This window comes from Varroa destructor, unplaced genomic scaffold (genome assembly GCF_002443255.2).
Source record: "Varroa destructor unplaced genomic scaffold, Vdes_3.0 BEIS01000006.1, whole genome shotgun sequence".
In the NCBI taxonomy this organism is placed as follows: domain Eukaryota; kingdom Metazoa; phylum Arthropoda; class Arachnida; order Mesostigmata; family Varroidae; genus Varroa; species Varroa destructor.
In genome coordinates this window covers 2,057,011-2,073,943 of record NW_019211459.1, presented here as the reverse complement: position 1 = coordinate 2,073,943, position 16,933 = coordinate 2,057,011, and the positions used below count along the sequence as shown (strand labels likewise).

The following is a 16,933-nucleotide window of genomic DNA, read 5'->3' as shown; positions in this document are numbered from 1 at the left end:
AGTTTGAGGTAGACACAGAGTAAACTGTAGCTGTAAGGACAATCACTTTTGTGATTGCAGCGTTCCGTTATTAATAATGCAACATTTACACCCGCAAAAGGAAGATGTCATTGTTTGATGTTCTTGTAAATGTAGTGGTGGGCGTAACTATTCTTTGTCCGTTGGCCAATATGAAATGTAGCAATGAAACTCCTAAACATATTTATTGGTAAACAAAGCACTAGAGGGTTGTAGAATATTCCATAATCTCAATTCCAAGTTTCGAGTTGTGCATCTTGTGCCGCCGTTAGGTATTCCATCAGATGGCTTCTCCCAGCACGAAACGAGGTTCGTCTACGCCCGGATTCGACCACCACGTGTCCTTCAGGGTTAACAGGCAAATACGTGTCCTACTACGCTAAGTCTGGGGATACTCCTTAGTCTAGACGATATCGATGTTGGGAATTCCACAATTAAATATTCATTCAATATTATGTTTTTTGCACTCGTTTTGAGGTGAAAGATCGGGACGTGTATTTTACTGGCAACAGCGAACAACAGAAAACCTAACCATTATTATTATCACCACTACAATCATAGCAAGTGTAAACTACATCATTCATACAGCTTGAGATTTGAGCACACGTGGACAACCAATTGAATGTTAGAGGCCGAGCACTGCGAGACTCAAACGTAGACGCTTCATTGTTATTATAGAAATTAGTTGGGAATGAATCGAACAGCGAGAACGTATAAAGAGATCGTATTAGTAACGTAAACTAAAAAACGCTAAACGATCTAATGGAGATAAGGACCGGTTGAGCAATTACCAATGGCTGATAGCATACTTCCGCCGGAAAGACAAAAAAAAAAACGACAGAATGTGTTAGGGTTAGGGACGCTTATAGCTCCTGCTAACATATATATATATATATATATATTATATATATATATATATATATATATATATAATGTAAGTTTTCTGTATTGATTGGAAAACGAAAAACTGTACTATGTATTATTAAACCAGAATACTGTAATAAATGAGTAATATTAACAGCAATGGTACGATAAAGTAAATAAATGCGTTCATCATTTAGATACATAATTTCGCGTCGAACATTAACTAAATATTTGGTAGGCAAACGGAAAGGGCTAGTATTATTATTGCATAATTAATACAGTGGAGCATCGTATTGTCTCTACTATCATGATAATGCTATTACACCACATATAAGAATATACAATAATTATATCATGAAATATACTTTATTCTTATAACACGCATATTGTCATTACGTAATATTGAACCATATATATATATATATATATATATATATATATGAGGCTTTTATCATTTAAAATTTTGTTTCTCTTAGCTTGTCACTTTTACTGAATTTATAATAGTCATAATATTATGAAGGCGTAACTACCTTGTAGATAAGTTGGAAGTAACTTATCTACAAGGTAGTTAGTCTAGCCGTATTGTATAAATATATCGGTCAAGCCGTAAATATTCCTGTAGTATTCGTCGTTATCGTTTCATCTTCGTTGAGGTTTGCAATTAGGTGCAGGTATTATTAATGCGTACTTCGTTAGCTCTTCGCCAAGCAACAGATACACATTTGTCTAGAACACTCGTTTTCCCGTCAAGTATTCAAAATCGTCGACTCAGCGAATAGAGCTTCTGTAGCTTGAATAAAGTTGAAACGGAATTCGAATTTATTAGCCTGCTACTTGACCACTTTACATTAGTGTTAGGCTCAGTTTTGCTGAATGCACAAGACTAAATATGGACAGCAGTAGGACACGTGGTATCGAACAATATATTTACAAAATATATCGCAAGGTTTTGAGGGTTTGCGACAAAAACTTACACTATAGGTTCTCGGTTCTTGGAAGATAACGAATTACTAAAAAAAAAAAAAAAAAAGTAGGACGAAATATTTGTTTAAGCTTGTAAGAAAGCCACTGTCTTCAGGTTTAGATCGGTCCACGGGTGAGATTAGGGTCTGCATATATTCCTTAATTATCACGCTTTTCACTAATCCATTCGAGAGCTTGACAAGGAGGAAATATAACTTGCTTCTATACAATGTAATCATCTTTGTGAATCACACTCAACTTCCAGACAGTCTCTCTCTGAGGATATAAATGTGTATGCATATAAAAGGAAGCAATCTCTCCAACTGAGTTATCCTTATGTCTGCAAAGTAGAAAAATCGTACTAATAGTTCAAGTGATTTATACGTTGCTACTTGGATGCCTCAGCAAGCTCACTTTTGATATGCAACCCTTGAAGTAATATACCTTAATAACGCTGCCGATGAGATGTCTGAAAATATAAGCTTCTGTAATGTGTTTGAGAATATTTACGACAACAACTGACTTGTATCTGAATAAAAAAAAGATTAACTCATTTAGCAAGCATGAGCAGAAATACCAAGAAGAGTAAATTTAGATTGGTGCTAAAATGGCTCCTAGAGATACGACTAATTAAAGGGAATATAGGATCATGGCGGCAGCCTCTGGTATCCAGCAGTGGTGATCTTTTATCATTCGACTATAGCGGCATGCATGCCAAGTTCACGTAAAGTTGATACGATTTAATCATTCAATAGCTATGATTCTAAGATAATACAAGGCTTAATAGTGATGTTATTCATTTCTCTTGAGAAATAAACATAAAGCTTTATGATAGTTCAATAGTAATAATATCAGAAATTATTGATAACTGTTAATGTTGATTTGTTTCTTGCCTGCCTTGTTTTGTTATACAAAGATGATCACTGAGAAAATATTTGTAAAGCAAATTCCAGCCGCTACTTTTTGCATCGAAAGACAACAAATCCTCGTTGAAAATTCTAACTACAGTACATATCAAGGTGCATATACGAAGACTCGTATTTGTTTTTTGTAGTCAAGTTCTAAGTTTCCTCTTCACGTCTGATTACTGTACAGCTTTACTTGCTTCATGAAATGCCTAGCAAGCAATCAGAGGCATTCCTGGCCTTCGTGTGTTCGCTGAAAAGGAATTGGGATCAGAGAAGAGATGGCTAGCACCCACGCAACCAAGCTTGGCTTCATCATGACCTGAACCCATTGAGTGAACTCTGTATTCATTATAGCAATATGAGCGAAGACACAAAAAGATGAAATCGATTACATCGAAGTCTTTGCGTTCTTCGCAGGCAGGAAACAGCAGGGATGCCTTCGAATATGGCAATGTCAATGTCAAAACATATCCATAGTGCGTGGACCACGAACGGATGGATCGATTTGTTGATGGCTTCTGTTACAAATCAGAGCTCTTCTTGAATCATTTCCGATTTGAGGGCTAATAAACAGTTGCGTAATACCTGAGCAGCACTCTGTAATTATTAGAAAGAGCAAAGAGAAGTAAATCAAAAAGCAGTACTGCATACAAACATTACGCAAATTTTTTTTTGTTTATAAATAGATGTTATGCTCTGCATAATTTTTGGTCGCCCTTGCAAAATATTTGAAACACCTAAATACATGCAATGCACGGATAGCCACAAGGAGGGGGAAGGTAAGCCTACGATTCAATCATAGCTTTACAGTTAGATCAAAATTACTTTTACTAATTAGAAGCCTTTTTTCCGACATACATACGTCTTTCTCAACAGTAGGTCCAACTGCCCTTCTGTACATGCGTACAGGACTAACATTATTAACAAACCTTGTTGTGTTTCAGCTGTAGTTCCGCTAACTCAATAAGGCTTTTGCGGAAATTGGCAATACGGCGTATGCGGAAATCTGCAAGTTCTCGCTCCATGGTACCAGAAATATCCTTATATCGCGTACAAGCCTCACGTTGTGCCTCTTCAGCAGCACGGACCTCGCGATCCCTGAAACGCGCCTACAATTTCATAGAATATATCGCAAAGCCATCACTGTTAAGCAACTTCCTTTTCGTAACGTGATGATGAACTATTGAGACTGCATTTGTTGATTTCTTCAATTCGTGTACGGTAACCCAAGAAAACGGTTCTCTACAATTTCAAAATTCTGCTCAATACAATTCATATACATGTATTTATTATTGTATCTTGTGCCCTTATATTCACTAAAAAGGCGAAACTGAATATTGATGTGCAATAATTGTATCTCTTTTAATAAAATAAAGATGACTTGTGCTTTTCATGGCAGTGACGCAAACATTGATGTATCTGAAAAACACGAGCGAGTCAAGTGACGTTAAGCTATGGTACGTAATATTTCAAGCCACTAGTTAAATTTGAGGCAGTAATAGGACTTGCCATAGTATGGGCATAGCTCAGTTATTAATTTTTATTCGCCTAAGCAAAAATATATTATTATTTTCACTGCCATGTTATTTGGTAAAGTTTACCTTTTCGACCATTTTATTAGCAGTCTCATAGTCAGCAAGGCATCGGACACGACGCTGCATAAGGTCTCTCGCAGCTCGCGTTTCATTAAAATAATACTTTAGGATATCCGTAAGCTTTAGGTCGATATCGGAACAGGCTCGTCCTTCGCAGCGGCGTGCCCGCTCCAATCCATCAGCAAAACGAGGAACGAATTTGCGTAACGGAGCTTCCATTTTTGAAAGCTCGAGGAAGTGCGTAGATATACGGATATAATTGTCTGCTAAACGTTTATGTGCCTGCAAGCAGATTAGCTTAAGTTAACGCACTATTTACTAAACAGATATATTAATACTGTGAATGAGTATTCATTATAATAAGAAAACAGGTACTACTATTACTAACAACCCAGGGTTTTCGCCGCCAGATGAACACGAACGCTTTTATAGTTACTTCTGTCACAAAGGACTGACATGCACTTGGGGTTAAGCGCATCACGAACATCCACAATTATTGACTGCCTCATGTATTAGATTAATTTATATCCGTGTTTCCAAATCGTAGGATTAAATCAATAATTTAGCATTCCGTACTTTTAGTGCTGCTTTCGACATACCTGTGTCATCTTGTCAGCTTTGTGGAAGGCATTTTCAACATGTGATTGATACGATACGAGGAAATGCTTCTGGGGATCGAATACGTCATTGCGTTCTGACGACGGAGACATAAATTCGTCGGCACTCTGGTTTAACTTACTGAAAAATTTGTGGAATATCTCCTTCTGCGGAAAATAAGACAAAGGAATACAACAATTAACCTGTCACTGCCGCTATACTTAAAACAACAGTTTAGTCACATTGGTTTCTTTATCATGCTGCGCAAATATTTTCATACCTGTTAACGGTATTTGATTCAGACGTATCAATTCAATAATGATAGCAACTACTTTTATTGTGATTGGTGTATCAGAATACAAGTGTACCATCAAATTAATACAAGCAGTTGAACTATGGAAATTTTATTCCGTGCCAGTATGATATATAACCCACTCAGAAACCTGTATAAAATTGCAATAGCTTTAGAGATATTAGAAAGACGAAATTCGGCAAAGTATTATACCCACTGATAGAAAAACAAAAAGAAGAAAAAGAGAGTTAAATAGATAAAAAAAAAAAAAAAAACCTTATTTTTATTGAAATGAAAATAAAATTAGTAATGATTTTTTTTAATACACAGCTAAACTGCTACTACATATATATATGGTTGATTGGGTTTAGGTTCTATTGTCTTGGATATGGATCTTTTGATATCTGCATTTCATCAATAACCTTAATCTTATAATCGACTCCGATAAAATAAACGACCTTACTTACATCTTACTGTAACATCTACTTAACATGCTGTCAAAATAACCCACGGTTTAGCTTAAATCTTACACGTAAACTCATATATATTTAGGAGCATAGTTCATTGAAGATTTATGTGTACGCTTTCACTGAATTATGACATTTGCTAGACTATAGTCTAGTTCCTAAAACATGCTATTGCAGTTAATATTTGTTGATATGCATAAGAACTATCTCACATATTGCCCTGATTGAATGCAATCTATTTAAGGCACAAGAAAATGCGTTAGGTCAATGGATAAACCAATTGTTGGCAGGAAGGCAAACAAAGCTGAAAGTAGTTAATATGAAGAAATGCCGTCAACTTGCCTTGTTGCGACCTCGAACACTGAGATCATCTTTGTAGGTGAGAAAGACTCGAAAATTGGCGTCATTTTTAAAAATCATGTGCGATGCGAGTCTCTGCAGAAACATTTCGTGCATGGCAACAGTCTTTTTAAACGTAGCCAGATATTCGGCTTCAAGTTCAGCTTTCATTTTTGCGAATTCGTCCTGAGATAATATCCAGAAATTTAAATACACCACTAAGTTAGTTTTACTAGGTGACATTTTCATTTACCTATTGAATATTGATGAAACGATTAGACGCCTAAGGCACAGTTGGCAGTATAGCGGGCACCATCCATTCCACCATAGCTACTGTTAGAAATAGGTGGTAGAGAAAACCACACGTTACCTTTAGTAAGTTCATTCCGCGAAATTCAACTTAGTATTAGATTAACTCAGATTAATTACCTTATCACTACGTTCGAACAATATTTATAGTTGCATGACTGCTCGAGTAGATACAAATGTTCTGAAATAATTACTGTGCCATTGCGTTAATAAGTACAGATCATTTGCAGCATGGGTCATATGGATAAATGTTCCTAGAACATTACTAGAACGACAGCTTTCATGTTACTAGAACGACGATGTCTCTTCTGTGAGCAACTTCTATCGTCTTCATAGCTTAGTCACTTCATAAATTACTTTCACGGATCACTGAAAATTAATCTATTTCACTTTTTTTTTTAATACATAAAACGTTTTAATATTTAATATATATTAAACAAACCATCAGATGTTAACTCTACGCATAAACTTTGCTGAGTCTAATTTTACTTATCTTATTTTACTTAGGTAAGTTTAATACTAAACTTACCTTGGTCATGGTCCCCTCGCCTTCACCTAGCTTTTGCAGCTTTTCCCGAGATGCATCAAAATCTGGCCGCGGGGGTGGCGGGGGAATCTGTAAGTGAATTAAGTCTTGCTCTTTTAACTTGTATTTTTCAATTATAAAATAAAACCTACGTTGTTAAAAAATTATGTGTAGAACAATTGTAGTGCAACTGTAATTACATACATTAAAATATAGAAGCTAAAAAACTTCTAAATTTTCATGTATATAAGTGTTGCAATTCAGGAGACATATGAATAAATTATTATCATATTGGAATTATTGGCTGTTGTGATACAGTATATCGATATATTTGATTGTTATGCATTTTTACATAAACTGTATTGTGTATATACATATACTCTTAAGACAGTATATTTGAAACAACGTAGCCATACAGTAAGGTTATATATAAATTAACCCATCAATGTTATTAACTAACTAGTGCCTTTTGTATCGTTAGAAAGACTTACAATGTATCCTGCATAGGCAGGGTGTTCCTCAATAGCTGTATGCAGCCACAAAAATTCCTCGTGTTCCCGGACAACAGAATATTCGGAACCCGCGCCGCCCATCTCTTCCAGAGTAGTTCTTGTGTGGACAGTAAATTTTACCTGGAATGCGATTATTAAATTAAACAATAGATCGGACCAATTTAAATAAACGAAAAAAGTTATTTATTTATTTATAATCATGATAAAGGTTTTGCCTGTTGATGATGAACCTCGCATAGCTAAAACGAGTTACTACATTTCCGCTGCATCATTAGACTTCCAAATAAACGCATCATCCCAGTTAGAGAGCCTACTTTGAAAAGACATCTCAGATCATCGAATATTAAAATATCATACATGTTTAGAAATTCTTTACTTCATGCCCTGGTAGTTCGTACAGTCTCATATAGTTCTAAAAATATTCAGCCTCCAAAACTATAAAGTTAAAACCGAACCTTAATGGCTTTTGTATAGATGTTGAGAGCCTATTGCTGCTTGCCTGTTCGACTGAAATCGCATATCCTATTTTGTAGTATTATACTTATAATATTTATATACATAATAATAAAACATTTTACGCACTTACTCCTCTAATTTTAAAAACATTCAAGATAAACCAGGTTTGTATTAAATCCAAAAGCTGTTTATATGGAACTGTTATTAAAAACGCTGAAAACCAAGGTAAGGGCTAACCGATATGACAAAACCTGTTGCTGAGCAGGCCGTTAAGTAGAGAACAATACAAATAGATTATCTGTCATAGTATCGTCGGAAGCCTTTCCATTTCAACTGTAATCAGCCATTGTCGCGTACACTATGATGACTAAAATGGACAAAATTTTATTAACACCGTATAACAGCTATGTAATACTTATAATCACGCGTAGTAGTGAGTTGTTTTAAATATATTCACCAGATTTATGATTTGTAACAACGATTGAATTTCCAACCACCGAGGCAAAAAACTGTATGAGTGCAAGCTCTTATATTTTTAGAACGTCGATTAACGAACTGCACGACTCCCGTGACCTTCGAAAGTTTTCATGATTGGGAAAGTTTAAATATATATATTTAAATAGATCCTTTCCTTACTCTCTAAAACAATAAGTAACGTGATTGAAATTGCGCGCATTTTTTGCTAATGTGTTCACTATAATTAAAGGCTGCGTAACCTTTAGTATGCGTAACTTAGTTAGATTAATAATAAGTTATGCATACTAACGCTTCTCAAGTATTCTATATAACGCCAACCTTCAGCTGCTTGTCAATCCTACTTGGTGTATTGATGATAATTCCTCTGCCATGTCTTAAATTATTAGATGAATGGAGCCGAAGCGAAATCTGAGTAACGCTGTCAATCTACTATTAATTATTATATGTAAATATTAGGCTACTACTGAAGATTACCAGTTTGGTTGCCGATGTGTACTTCGTTGTTGCTTATTCTTACCTTGTCTCTCTCGGAGAGGGCATCTGAGATATCAACGTTGAGCTCATTGTCTGACTCAACTTGGACCGGGGCTGAATCCTAGAATTATCAGGTCGGATTACAATATATTAAGTGTATAAAAATGTTATGACCCAATCATTATTTTTTGATATTTTTAGCCATTTCTCGTTTGTTAACATGTCTTCAGAGTCACCTCGAGATCCTGCCTTTACTAAGGGCAAGTGAAATGGGTTTTGTCAGGCTAATCTGGGTTTTCTTTCGCATCCCTGTGAAATGGCATGCAAGCATACAAACAGTTGTCAACCTCAATAATAGCTCCTCATGATCTGTACTTTTTTTTCCTGATTTTCCTTACTCTCCTGGTTATTAACTTGTGGTAGCAATTTTTACCAACGTTGAAATCTAAACTAACGTAACTGCAGGATTTTTACTTTACGGTAATTAGCTACTTAAATCACACCGCTGCCCCACACAATGCTTAATTGTGCTTCATAAATTCATAAATAGAAAATTAAAAATAAAATTCATAAATAAAAATACTGTCACAATAGTAACCTGTAGCTTTTCCAGAATGCAGAATAATTAAAAGTTTGACGCCGAATTTTTCCAATCATAATATGTTTTCTGAGTACTCATTACACATATTTGAATGATGATGGTAAGGTATAGTACAGCATAAAAACAGTACTAGTGCGTCAAACGTTATTCTCTGATACTATATGTTGGTCCCGATCTTTTTGCTTAGTTTTAGACATGTGTTTTCAAGTAATCTGTGAAGCACAGAGCTTACCTCTGATGTCACTATAAAACCTACGGCCAGATATAAAAACAGGCGATAAACAGTAAGCATTCACTTCGTGATGAGTGCACCCTATAACTGCCCAAAAACGACCCAACGTTGAAATGTAGGAATTATCTACATATAACCGTTGGTGGTACTTGTACTAAGCAAAACTCTGCAAGCTAGAACTCAAATAAGAAGTTTGCTGGCAAGATATAATTGCAATGACACAGCTTCCACTGTCTCATTACAGTCATTGTCACGGAACAAGCTCTCTCTTTTTCTTTCAGTCCTACCCCCACAGGCACTTTTGGGAGGTCAGGTTATAAGGTTCCTTGATGAATAGAACCGATACTCAATTGCTGTTATGTGGAAAGCGGTTTTACGGCTGGATCTCTGGCATCACTGGCAATAGAGTATAATAGTACTTTTGCAAATAATGAATGTTGCGACAAGCATATATGTAGAGATTTTTTAAGTCTTGTTGTTACGCAAAACAGCCATTATCCGTTGGATGGGCGGTCATCATAATGAGAGTTGGTAAAATATATTAATATTTATTTTTGTTTCAACACGCACTGAGAATCCCGTTGCTTTTGGCAGATTATTTTTTTTACATTAATATCAAAGTTTGCCTAGGTAACATAAGTTGCTAACACGGTATGATCATATAACGGTTGACTGTAGTTAGATGAGTAATCGTGCGTATCAATCAAAAGTGATCTATGAAGGGGCTAAACATGTCACTTCTAGTGTTGCGGCACGCCATGTTTTAGTAATATGTAGCTCATATAATGGTATTCAGAGCACTGGATGACGTTTAACGGCCAGGTTGCGATAAATTAAATCAACTTACTTGGCTATTGCGGGTATTAACTTCAGAGTCTTCTTGAAAGGCCAACATTATGTCGTTTGATTTCACACTTAACCAATTAGTAATGCGGATAATGAGCAGAACACAAGCAAGACCTCGATCTTGCAAGCTCTACACTGTGATGCGACCGGTTTGGGTATCACACAAAGATGATTTGGCGTCTTTTGTATATGTACTTTGAAGCTAGATCTTTTTTGCGCCCCTTTACTTCCTTCTAACGGTTCGCACTTTCAATATATTCTAAAAGCCGCTACAGCATAAGTTAAAGTTAAATTCTGACAACACGAAGAGAGTTCAAGAGGCAAACAGTGTAGTGCTGTCCCCCCCCCATAGATGCGAACGCTCCAGCCATCATTTACGCGCTGTTTTGTTGATCTCGCTCACTGCTGAAAAACAAATTGGATTAACTTTAAATTCGCATAAAGACAATCACACACACTCACATAAGTGTACTGTACGCACTAATTAATAACCGCCTGCTTTGAGGATTGTTTTTTATCATTTGTTATTTGCAATATGCTTAATATCGCCGCTAGATATCAGACAATCAGTTTTTGCTAGAAATATATATAAAAAAAAAAAAAAGTGCCATGTAACCTATGTAGCAGTGGCTAGCGTATAACTACATTTTTGCTAATTTTCACAACCTAGAAACTTCTATTTAAATAAAAAAAAATTCTGCGTCTACAGTAGGTACCTGTCGTCTTACCGATATAATAAGGACCAATAGCAGCGACCGAGATGACAAAGTTAATTGTGAAAAGATGTACTAGTTAACACGACTCCTATCTGCGGCGTTTGACTAAACGGCAACCTTCGAACAGGTAGATTAGCTCGTTTAATTTATGAAACAATCCGTCGTTCATTTGGAAATGGCTACAGTTTGCACCGTTACACAAAAGTACATAGGTATCGACCTAGATTAGCCGCTATTGTTTTTTTAATAATTTGTTTTCAGCACCAGTCGGATTGCTCTTTATCAGAGAAAGACAAAGTGCATTCACCGCCCAATCTAACCTGTTTCTTAGATTGAAAAACGTATCCCTATCAATTAATTGAAGCTTTGGCGTAATATTTATAATGGACTGACCAATGATAGTCCACTTTGGTTTTTTACCGTACCCTTCTAATGTTATGTGTTTAGGTTAATCAAAATAGCAACGGTTCTATTGAGATCTGCTGCCACCTGCTGTTATTCACCTCGTTTTTACTAAATGTCTATGGAAGACGTCGGAAAGAAGCATCCCATTAGTTGGATCGAGATAAGTACATCCGGTCAAACATTATGCCCCTGCTATGAACGAGCGTCTTTTTTGTCTACCGCTTCTCAACAATGATGTTGACAACGATATGTATGTATAATAATCATACAGGCAATGCACTATGACATAACTAATTACGATCGCATTGGATCCATACTTAGATAGTTATATACATAAATTGTTCGGGCTATTTCCAACAGCAGTGCCTGTCGATCCGTCCGTCCGACCGGAGGAGCCCCGAAACTAAGGACAGTAAATAGACAGCTGACGATAATGTACCGAATGGCGATCCTCTAATTGACCAATCGCATTTGCCTGGCTATATTGCTCTCGCTCGTGACAACTACACACTTACTCTACACTGCTGCAGCTGCCGTTGGAACTTTGTTTGTCTCACGGGCCTTATGGTCCTACTGACTCGTTTCTCTCGACCTGTAATCCTCACCCGCACCGCAGTTGCCTGTCGACGAATACAATACTTCCCAATAAAATTCACCTCTGAGCGTTAGGCAACCCCGTTAGATCGCTCTTGACATATTCACTTGCTTATCTACCGTTCCCTAAAGCTAATTAACTAGTCCTATTGTTTTCTTTTTACTCTGAGACAATATCGCAGCTGCCACCGATGCAACGAATACTAATATCCCAATGCTTCCACGAACAGAACGTTTCTTTGTTTACTCACAGAGATGAGATTTTTTACAGTCTGGTGCCTAACCTTAGGTTGCTTGCTTGAAAGGAAGGTTGAACTTTTGATGTCCGCATTCAACGTTTACTGTTACACAGCGTCGATCTCCTCAGTTGTTTGTTCTACGTCTCCGATGAGGTGCTACTTTTGAAGCTGCCTATAAGCAAACAATTGTTGTTGTTCCTTACTGCTGAAAGCTGATCAAGACTCTCGTATTGGTGGCAATGGCGGTATCATCGTTGCCCACCGGCAGCCCCATACGCATGATTAGTTCGAAAGATTGCAACAACGAGCAGTTGGCGCTGGTTACTGCACAAGAAGCACACCGCTGTTGTTGTCGACAACATCTTATTGTCATTTGAGGAGCGCTCGATTTGAAAGGCTGCCTAATGTCGTCTGCTTCCGAATGGACCGTTCACTATGAGTAGAGCGGTAACTGGTCAAGTCAATCAATAGCACACCATTCGCAGTCTTTGTTTCTATAAAAAAAAAAAAAGGTTTCGTTTTCTTTTTGCATATATCGTAAGTGCTTAGTTCTTTTCTATCTGAAATTAAAATTGCTTCTACGCTAAGATAACGTACAAATCGAAGGTATCGTACGATACTTTCCCATTGTGAAACATTTGCTGTGATTTTTTTTCTTCTTCAATCACTAAAGGCATAAGCGAGTTTTCCTCAGGACGACCCCTAAACTTTTAAAGTTATAGAACTTGTTTGTTTTGTCTATAAAAAAAATTTTAGAGAACGTTCTTTTTTGCACTCCATCCCTTGCAACGTCCTCTACTTCTGGGAACTGACCCTAATCCTAACTGGTTTGAATCGGAATTTGCTCCTTCACTTAAATTCATTCAGTATCTTTATTAAGAATTCGCTAATTTTCATTAGTCTGGTATAGCTTTTTTTTAACGTAAAATGACGACTGCAGATTTCTTATCTATTGGTTGTAGTCCGCCTGGTGTGTCTGCTTGCCATTTCCTGCCTGCGTCATATTTTTCTTCAGTTATCATCAAATTCATTGGAAAATCATCATTATCGTTGTCGTCGTCGTCGCCTATCTTATATTACTTTTGCTAACGCTCATGCTTTTTAAGGTTGAAAATTAAACAGTTCAACGAAAATTATTTGATACAAACAAAATGATATTTATGCTAATCCTTTCTGTAATAGACCTTAATGCTCCAGCTCTTGTACCTGAAATTGCCCAGCACAATATTCTAACAATCTATCGAAAAAGAAATAGGTAGGTATTGTAATAACATTCACCGATGTTTAGCTTCGTAAAGCTACTTTAAAAGCTTATGTTGGGTAATGATAATAATATTATTTACTAAATCTATTAACAGGTTTCTAAATGAGGCGGAAAATAACAGCTGAGCCGCCCAAATGGCGCCCTAACCATTTCCGAGCTAAAGAGCATCCAAAGGGACCGACATCTTTCTCTCTTCCATTTTGCCCGTTTCCGTTCTTCAATCGGAAGGAACCTCCTCCGATCATCAGCTTTTGTTTGCGGGCTATATTTGCGGAGCGCTCTCGCCCTTTACTTCTAGACGTGCCTGTCTGCCTGCCTGCCTCCTGCTGTTGATCATTTTGGTTCGGTGACACAACACATGGGGGCACTTGGAGGCGATCTAGCGACGATAGCAGTAACTAACATTAGCCGCTGTATGGAGCACATTGTTGACCTTCGTATAAATCTCCAGACCTACGTATCGCTCCTCCTGACGGTATTTCACTGTTTCGCTTTTTCTCTGGAAGCTCCTCGGATCTGTCCGCAGACAACAGCACCGATTCGACCAGGCTTTCAGTCGGAGCCGTGTTCTTTCTTTCTGTGGGATGATGTGCCCTCTGTGTTGCTGTAAAAACCTCCTCCTCGCCGTCACCGTGTATAACTGTGGTACGAACGAACGAACGAACGAGTGAAGCTGCTAGCAAGTGGCCTGGCCCCCCGTCGTCGTCGTCGTCGTCTTGGATGTTGTTGTTGTTGTTGCTGTCGTTGTCGTCACCGTCGTTGTTGTTCTGGTGCTGTCGCCGTAATGGGAATCACAATACGCTTTTGTTTCGTCAGGTGAATGTAGTTGCTTAACGAATCAAAAGACTGCCACTGAAGCGTTGAGTGGTGAACTGACAACACGACGATAGTGAAACGAATAATTCATTGCGTTCTCTCTGTTTTGGACAGACGGCTACGCCGACCGCCGAATACTGATAGGACCTATACCAAGCGCTACCGCCATTACCGCCGCCGCCGCCGCCGCCGTAGATCAACGGAACACACACAGCGCACAAACAGCATTGGACGAGTGTCTGTCCAGCAAGCGACAAAGCACACTGAAGTACAGCTGCTGCTCCTAAATGCAGTCGTTGATTTCGCTAAGCGTTTTTCCGGATATTTTCCCATCACGATCCTATTAGCAGTACGCCTGCAGATAGCTATCAAAAACGAACAAGTAATATTCTGTTTGCTCGTTTTCTAGCTAGCTGCTATCTAATGTGAGACGAACAGTGGAATTACTAGGCAATCAAAAGGTCCGGAGTTATGACTGGTGCTTGTCTGGCTTTCATCAAAGTTTAGCTAGGAAAAGCCCTTGCAGGAAGCTCAGCTAAACAGGAGACCGTGGACATCAAGCGGCGAGTGACAGAAGTGTCTTTGCCGACGCAATAGAAACTATTCACTTGCAGAACCTATATGTATATATTCTCTTCTCTCCATCTTTAGTCTCGTGCAGGTCGCGGTTACTGCAGGGAGGCAACACGAACACAGTGAGAGCGCCCCTCCTTATTAATACGCTAGATGCTTCTGTTTGGGTTTATTAATCCTTTCGTCAGGTTTGCTTTTGACAATCCTGTTCAAAAAGGAGATGCTTGCTATCAAAAACTCTCATTGTAAAGCACAATCTTGATCTGTTAGAGGTCTTTAAATATCTACCAAAGTGTCTTCATTCATCTGTGCGATCTAATCAGAGTGTGAATAGCATTTGGTAGTGGCAGTCGGTCATTATCGAAGTGGGCGGACGTACAGCTTTCAGGGGCTGTTTTAGTGAAACCCATTTAATTAATAAGTGGTTTGCTCAGCTGTTGTATTGTACGAGCTACGTATCAACGGGCCGCACTCGGGTCTCCTCGCAGTACACGGGCTCTGCCATAGTATCTACCAACAGGTAGGAGCTGTCGACTACATATTATCAAAGCTAGCATTACTGAGCTTACCTTTCAATGAAACCTGTACAAATAACTATTTTCAATTAGACAGTGAAAATGTATATCATCGCCCGTTTGCATTTAGGACACTATTTCTCTGGGCTGACATCTACATTATGTCTGCTAATATAGTTTTCTGCTATAGTTCAGTTCCAGCTCCTTTCGAGTTTTTCTGTTTAGCATTTATTAGTGAATTTGAACAAGACCGTTGTAGCTTTCGTTCTGCTGCTGTAACGGTTGCACTGTATTTTAGCGAAGATATTGATTGGCCCCTGATACGTTCCATGTTAAGCTACAAATAAAAAGAGTATTACGCTGTTACAGAAAAGCTATTGAATCAAGTGTTACCTATTTGTGTCAACCAGCAGAAACGTCAGGGTCGAAATTTCAATCGACATTCATTTACGTCCCTATGTGCAAATATTTATGTAAAAATAAAACCTCAATTAATACTTTTTTCAAGTTAATAATCTAGTTCTACTCGAGCAATCTGTGACCAGCTTCTCAGAATACTAGCTATGAGATATTGCCTCTCATATAAAGGTATGACAGAAATGTTAATTTTCAATACAATGATTAACCAAAGTATCATAATATGGAATGAAAGGTAAGTAAACATGTGGGTTTAGTAAAATGTCCAAATCAATGCTTTGCGGCAGCCCTCTTGAGTTATAGCGATCGACTGTTTATGCAGAATTCTTACATAACGTTCATCAATCGAGTCTGTATGGCAGTCAACCGTGACATAGAGCCATAGCAAACGCGCTTCTACAGTATATAATGGGCTATGTCTGTTCGCTTAACAAGACTGAATTTTGCCTAGCACGCCTGCAGCGAGCCCTACACGAGGGGCAAAAGACTTATTCAAGAAAAAATTATAGATCGCTCGCGACCATTCCTGCTAGCGTATATATATGTATACACACGTAGAGCTGCTGGATCAGAGCAAAGTGAACATGTAGTTGGCGCAAAAATGCTGTGAGTTCCTTGGCTCGGTAACTTGTTGTTTTTGTTAATAAACTAATTTAGCAATTACGTGATTCTGCGACCCGGTAAGGCTACGCAAATAAAGAAGCATTTTTTTTATAATACTGCATTTCTTAGGCACCAACTTAGTCCGTCTTGGTCGAAGTTCCATAACTTGAGAATACATTCACTCAGTCGCCCGTAGTTCATCCAGATAAACAAAAATTGCGCTCCTATACAACGCGTGTAACCCGTCGGAGGTAATCGGATAGTAGACTAGACACGGAATCTTACATTCTATTTTTATCTTTTCAAATAATTGTC

At 37.8% G+C, this 16,933-nt stretch overlaps 2 protein-coding genes across 19 annotated transcripts in view; one reads left to right on the top strand and one right to left on the bottom strand.

Annotated features, from left to right (window-relative positions):
* Nucleotides 1-1,229: 1,229 nt before the first annotated feature.
* On the bottom strand, nt 1,230-12,880 carry LOC111253070 (sorting nexin-32-like). Of its 15 annotated transcripts, none has more exons than XM_022811957.2 (11): nt 12,443-12,875; nt 12,113-12,217; nt 10,478-10,881; nt 8,841-8,918; nt 7,370-7,510; nt 6,882-6,968; nt 6,047-6,229; nt 4,948-5,112; nt 4,355-4,630; nt 3,683-3,862; nt 1,230-3,350 (listed from the first exon to the last, which is right to left on the bottom strand). In XM_022811957.2, the coding sequence occupies exons 3-11, from the start codon at nt 10,523-10,525 to the stop codon at nt 3,282-3,284; spliced, it is 1,227 nt and encodes a 408-aa protein (XP_022667692.1). In that variant the 5' UTR covers nt 10,526-10,881; nt 12,113-12,217; nt 12,443-12,875; the 3' UTR covers nt 1,230-3,281. The 15 variants fall into 15 exon arrangements, with proteins under 15 accessions (XP_022667692.1, XP_022667696.1, XP_086848752.1 ...); XM_022811961.2 differs by having other exon boundaries at nt 12,113-12,235; nt 12,443-12,867; XM_086992626.1 differs by having other exon boundaries at nt 10,478-10,878; nt 12,113-12,235; nt 12,443-12,867.
* Nucleotides 12,881-13,353: 473 nt separating this feature from the next.
* The window catches only part of LOC111253077 (uncharacterized), an 8,694-nt gene continuing 5,114 nt past the window's right edge, over nt 13,354-16,933 (top strand). Inside the window, exons 1-2 of one of the 4 annotated variants that reach the window (XM_086992637.1) lie at nt 13,357-14,510; nt 14,625-15,603. The gene's annotated coding sequence lies outside the window, so the exon portion shown is untranslated. Of the gene's footprint in view, nt 16,870-16,933 lie in introns of all 4 variants that reach the window. The other 3 variants (XM_022811988.2, XM_022811983.2, XM_022811984.2) reach the window with 3 other exon arrangements.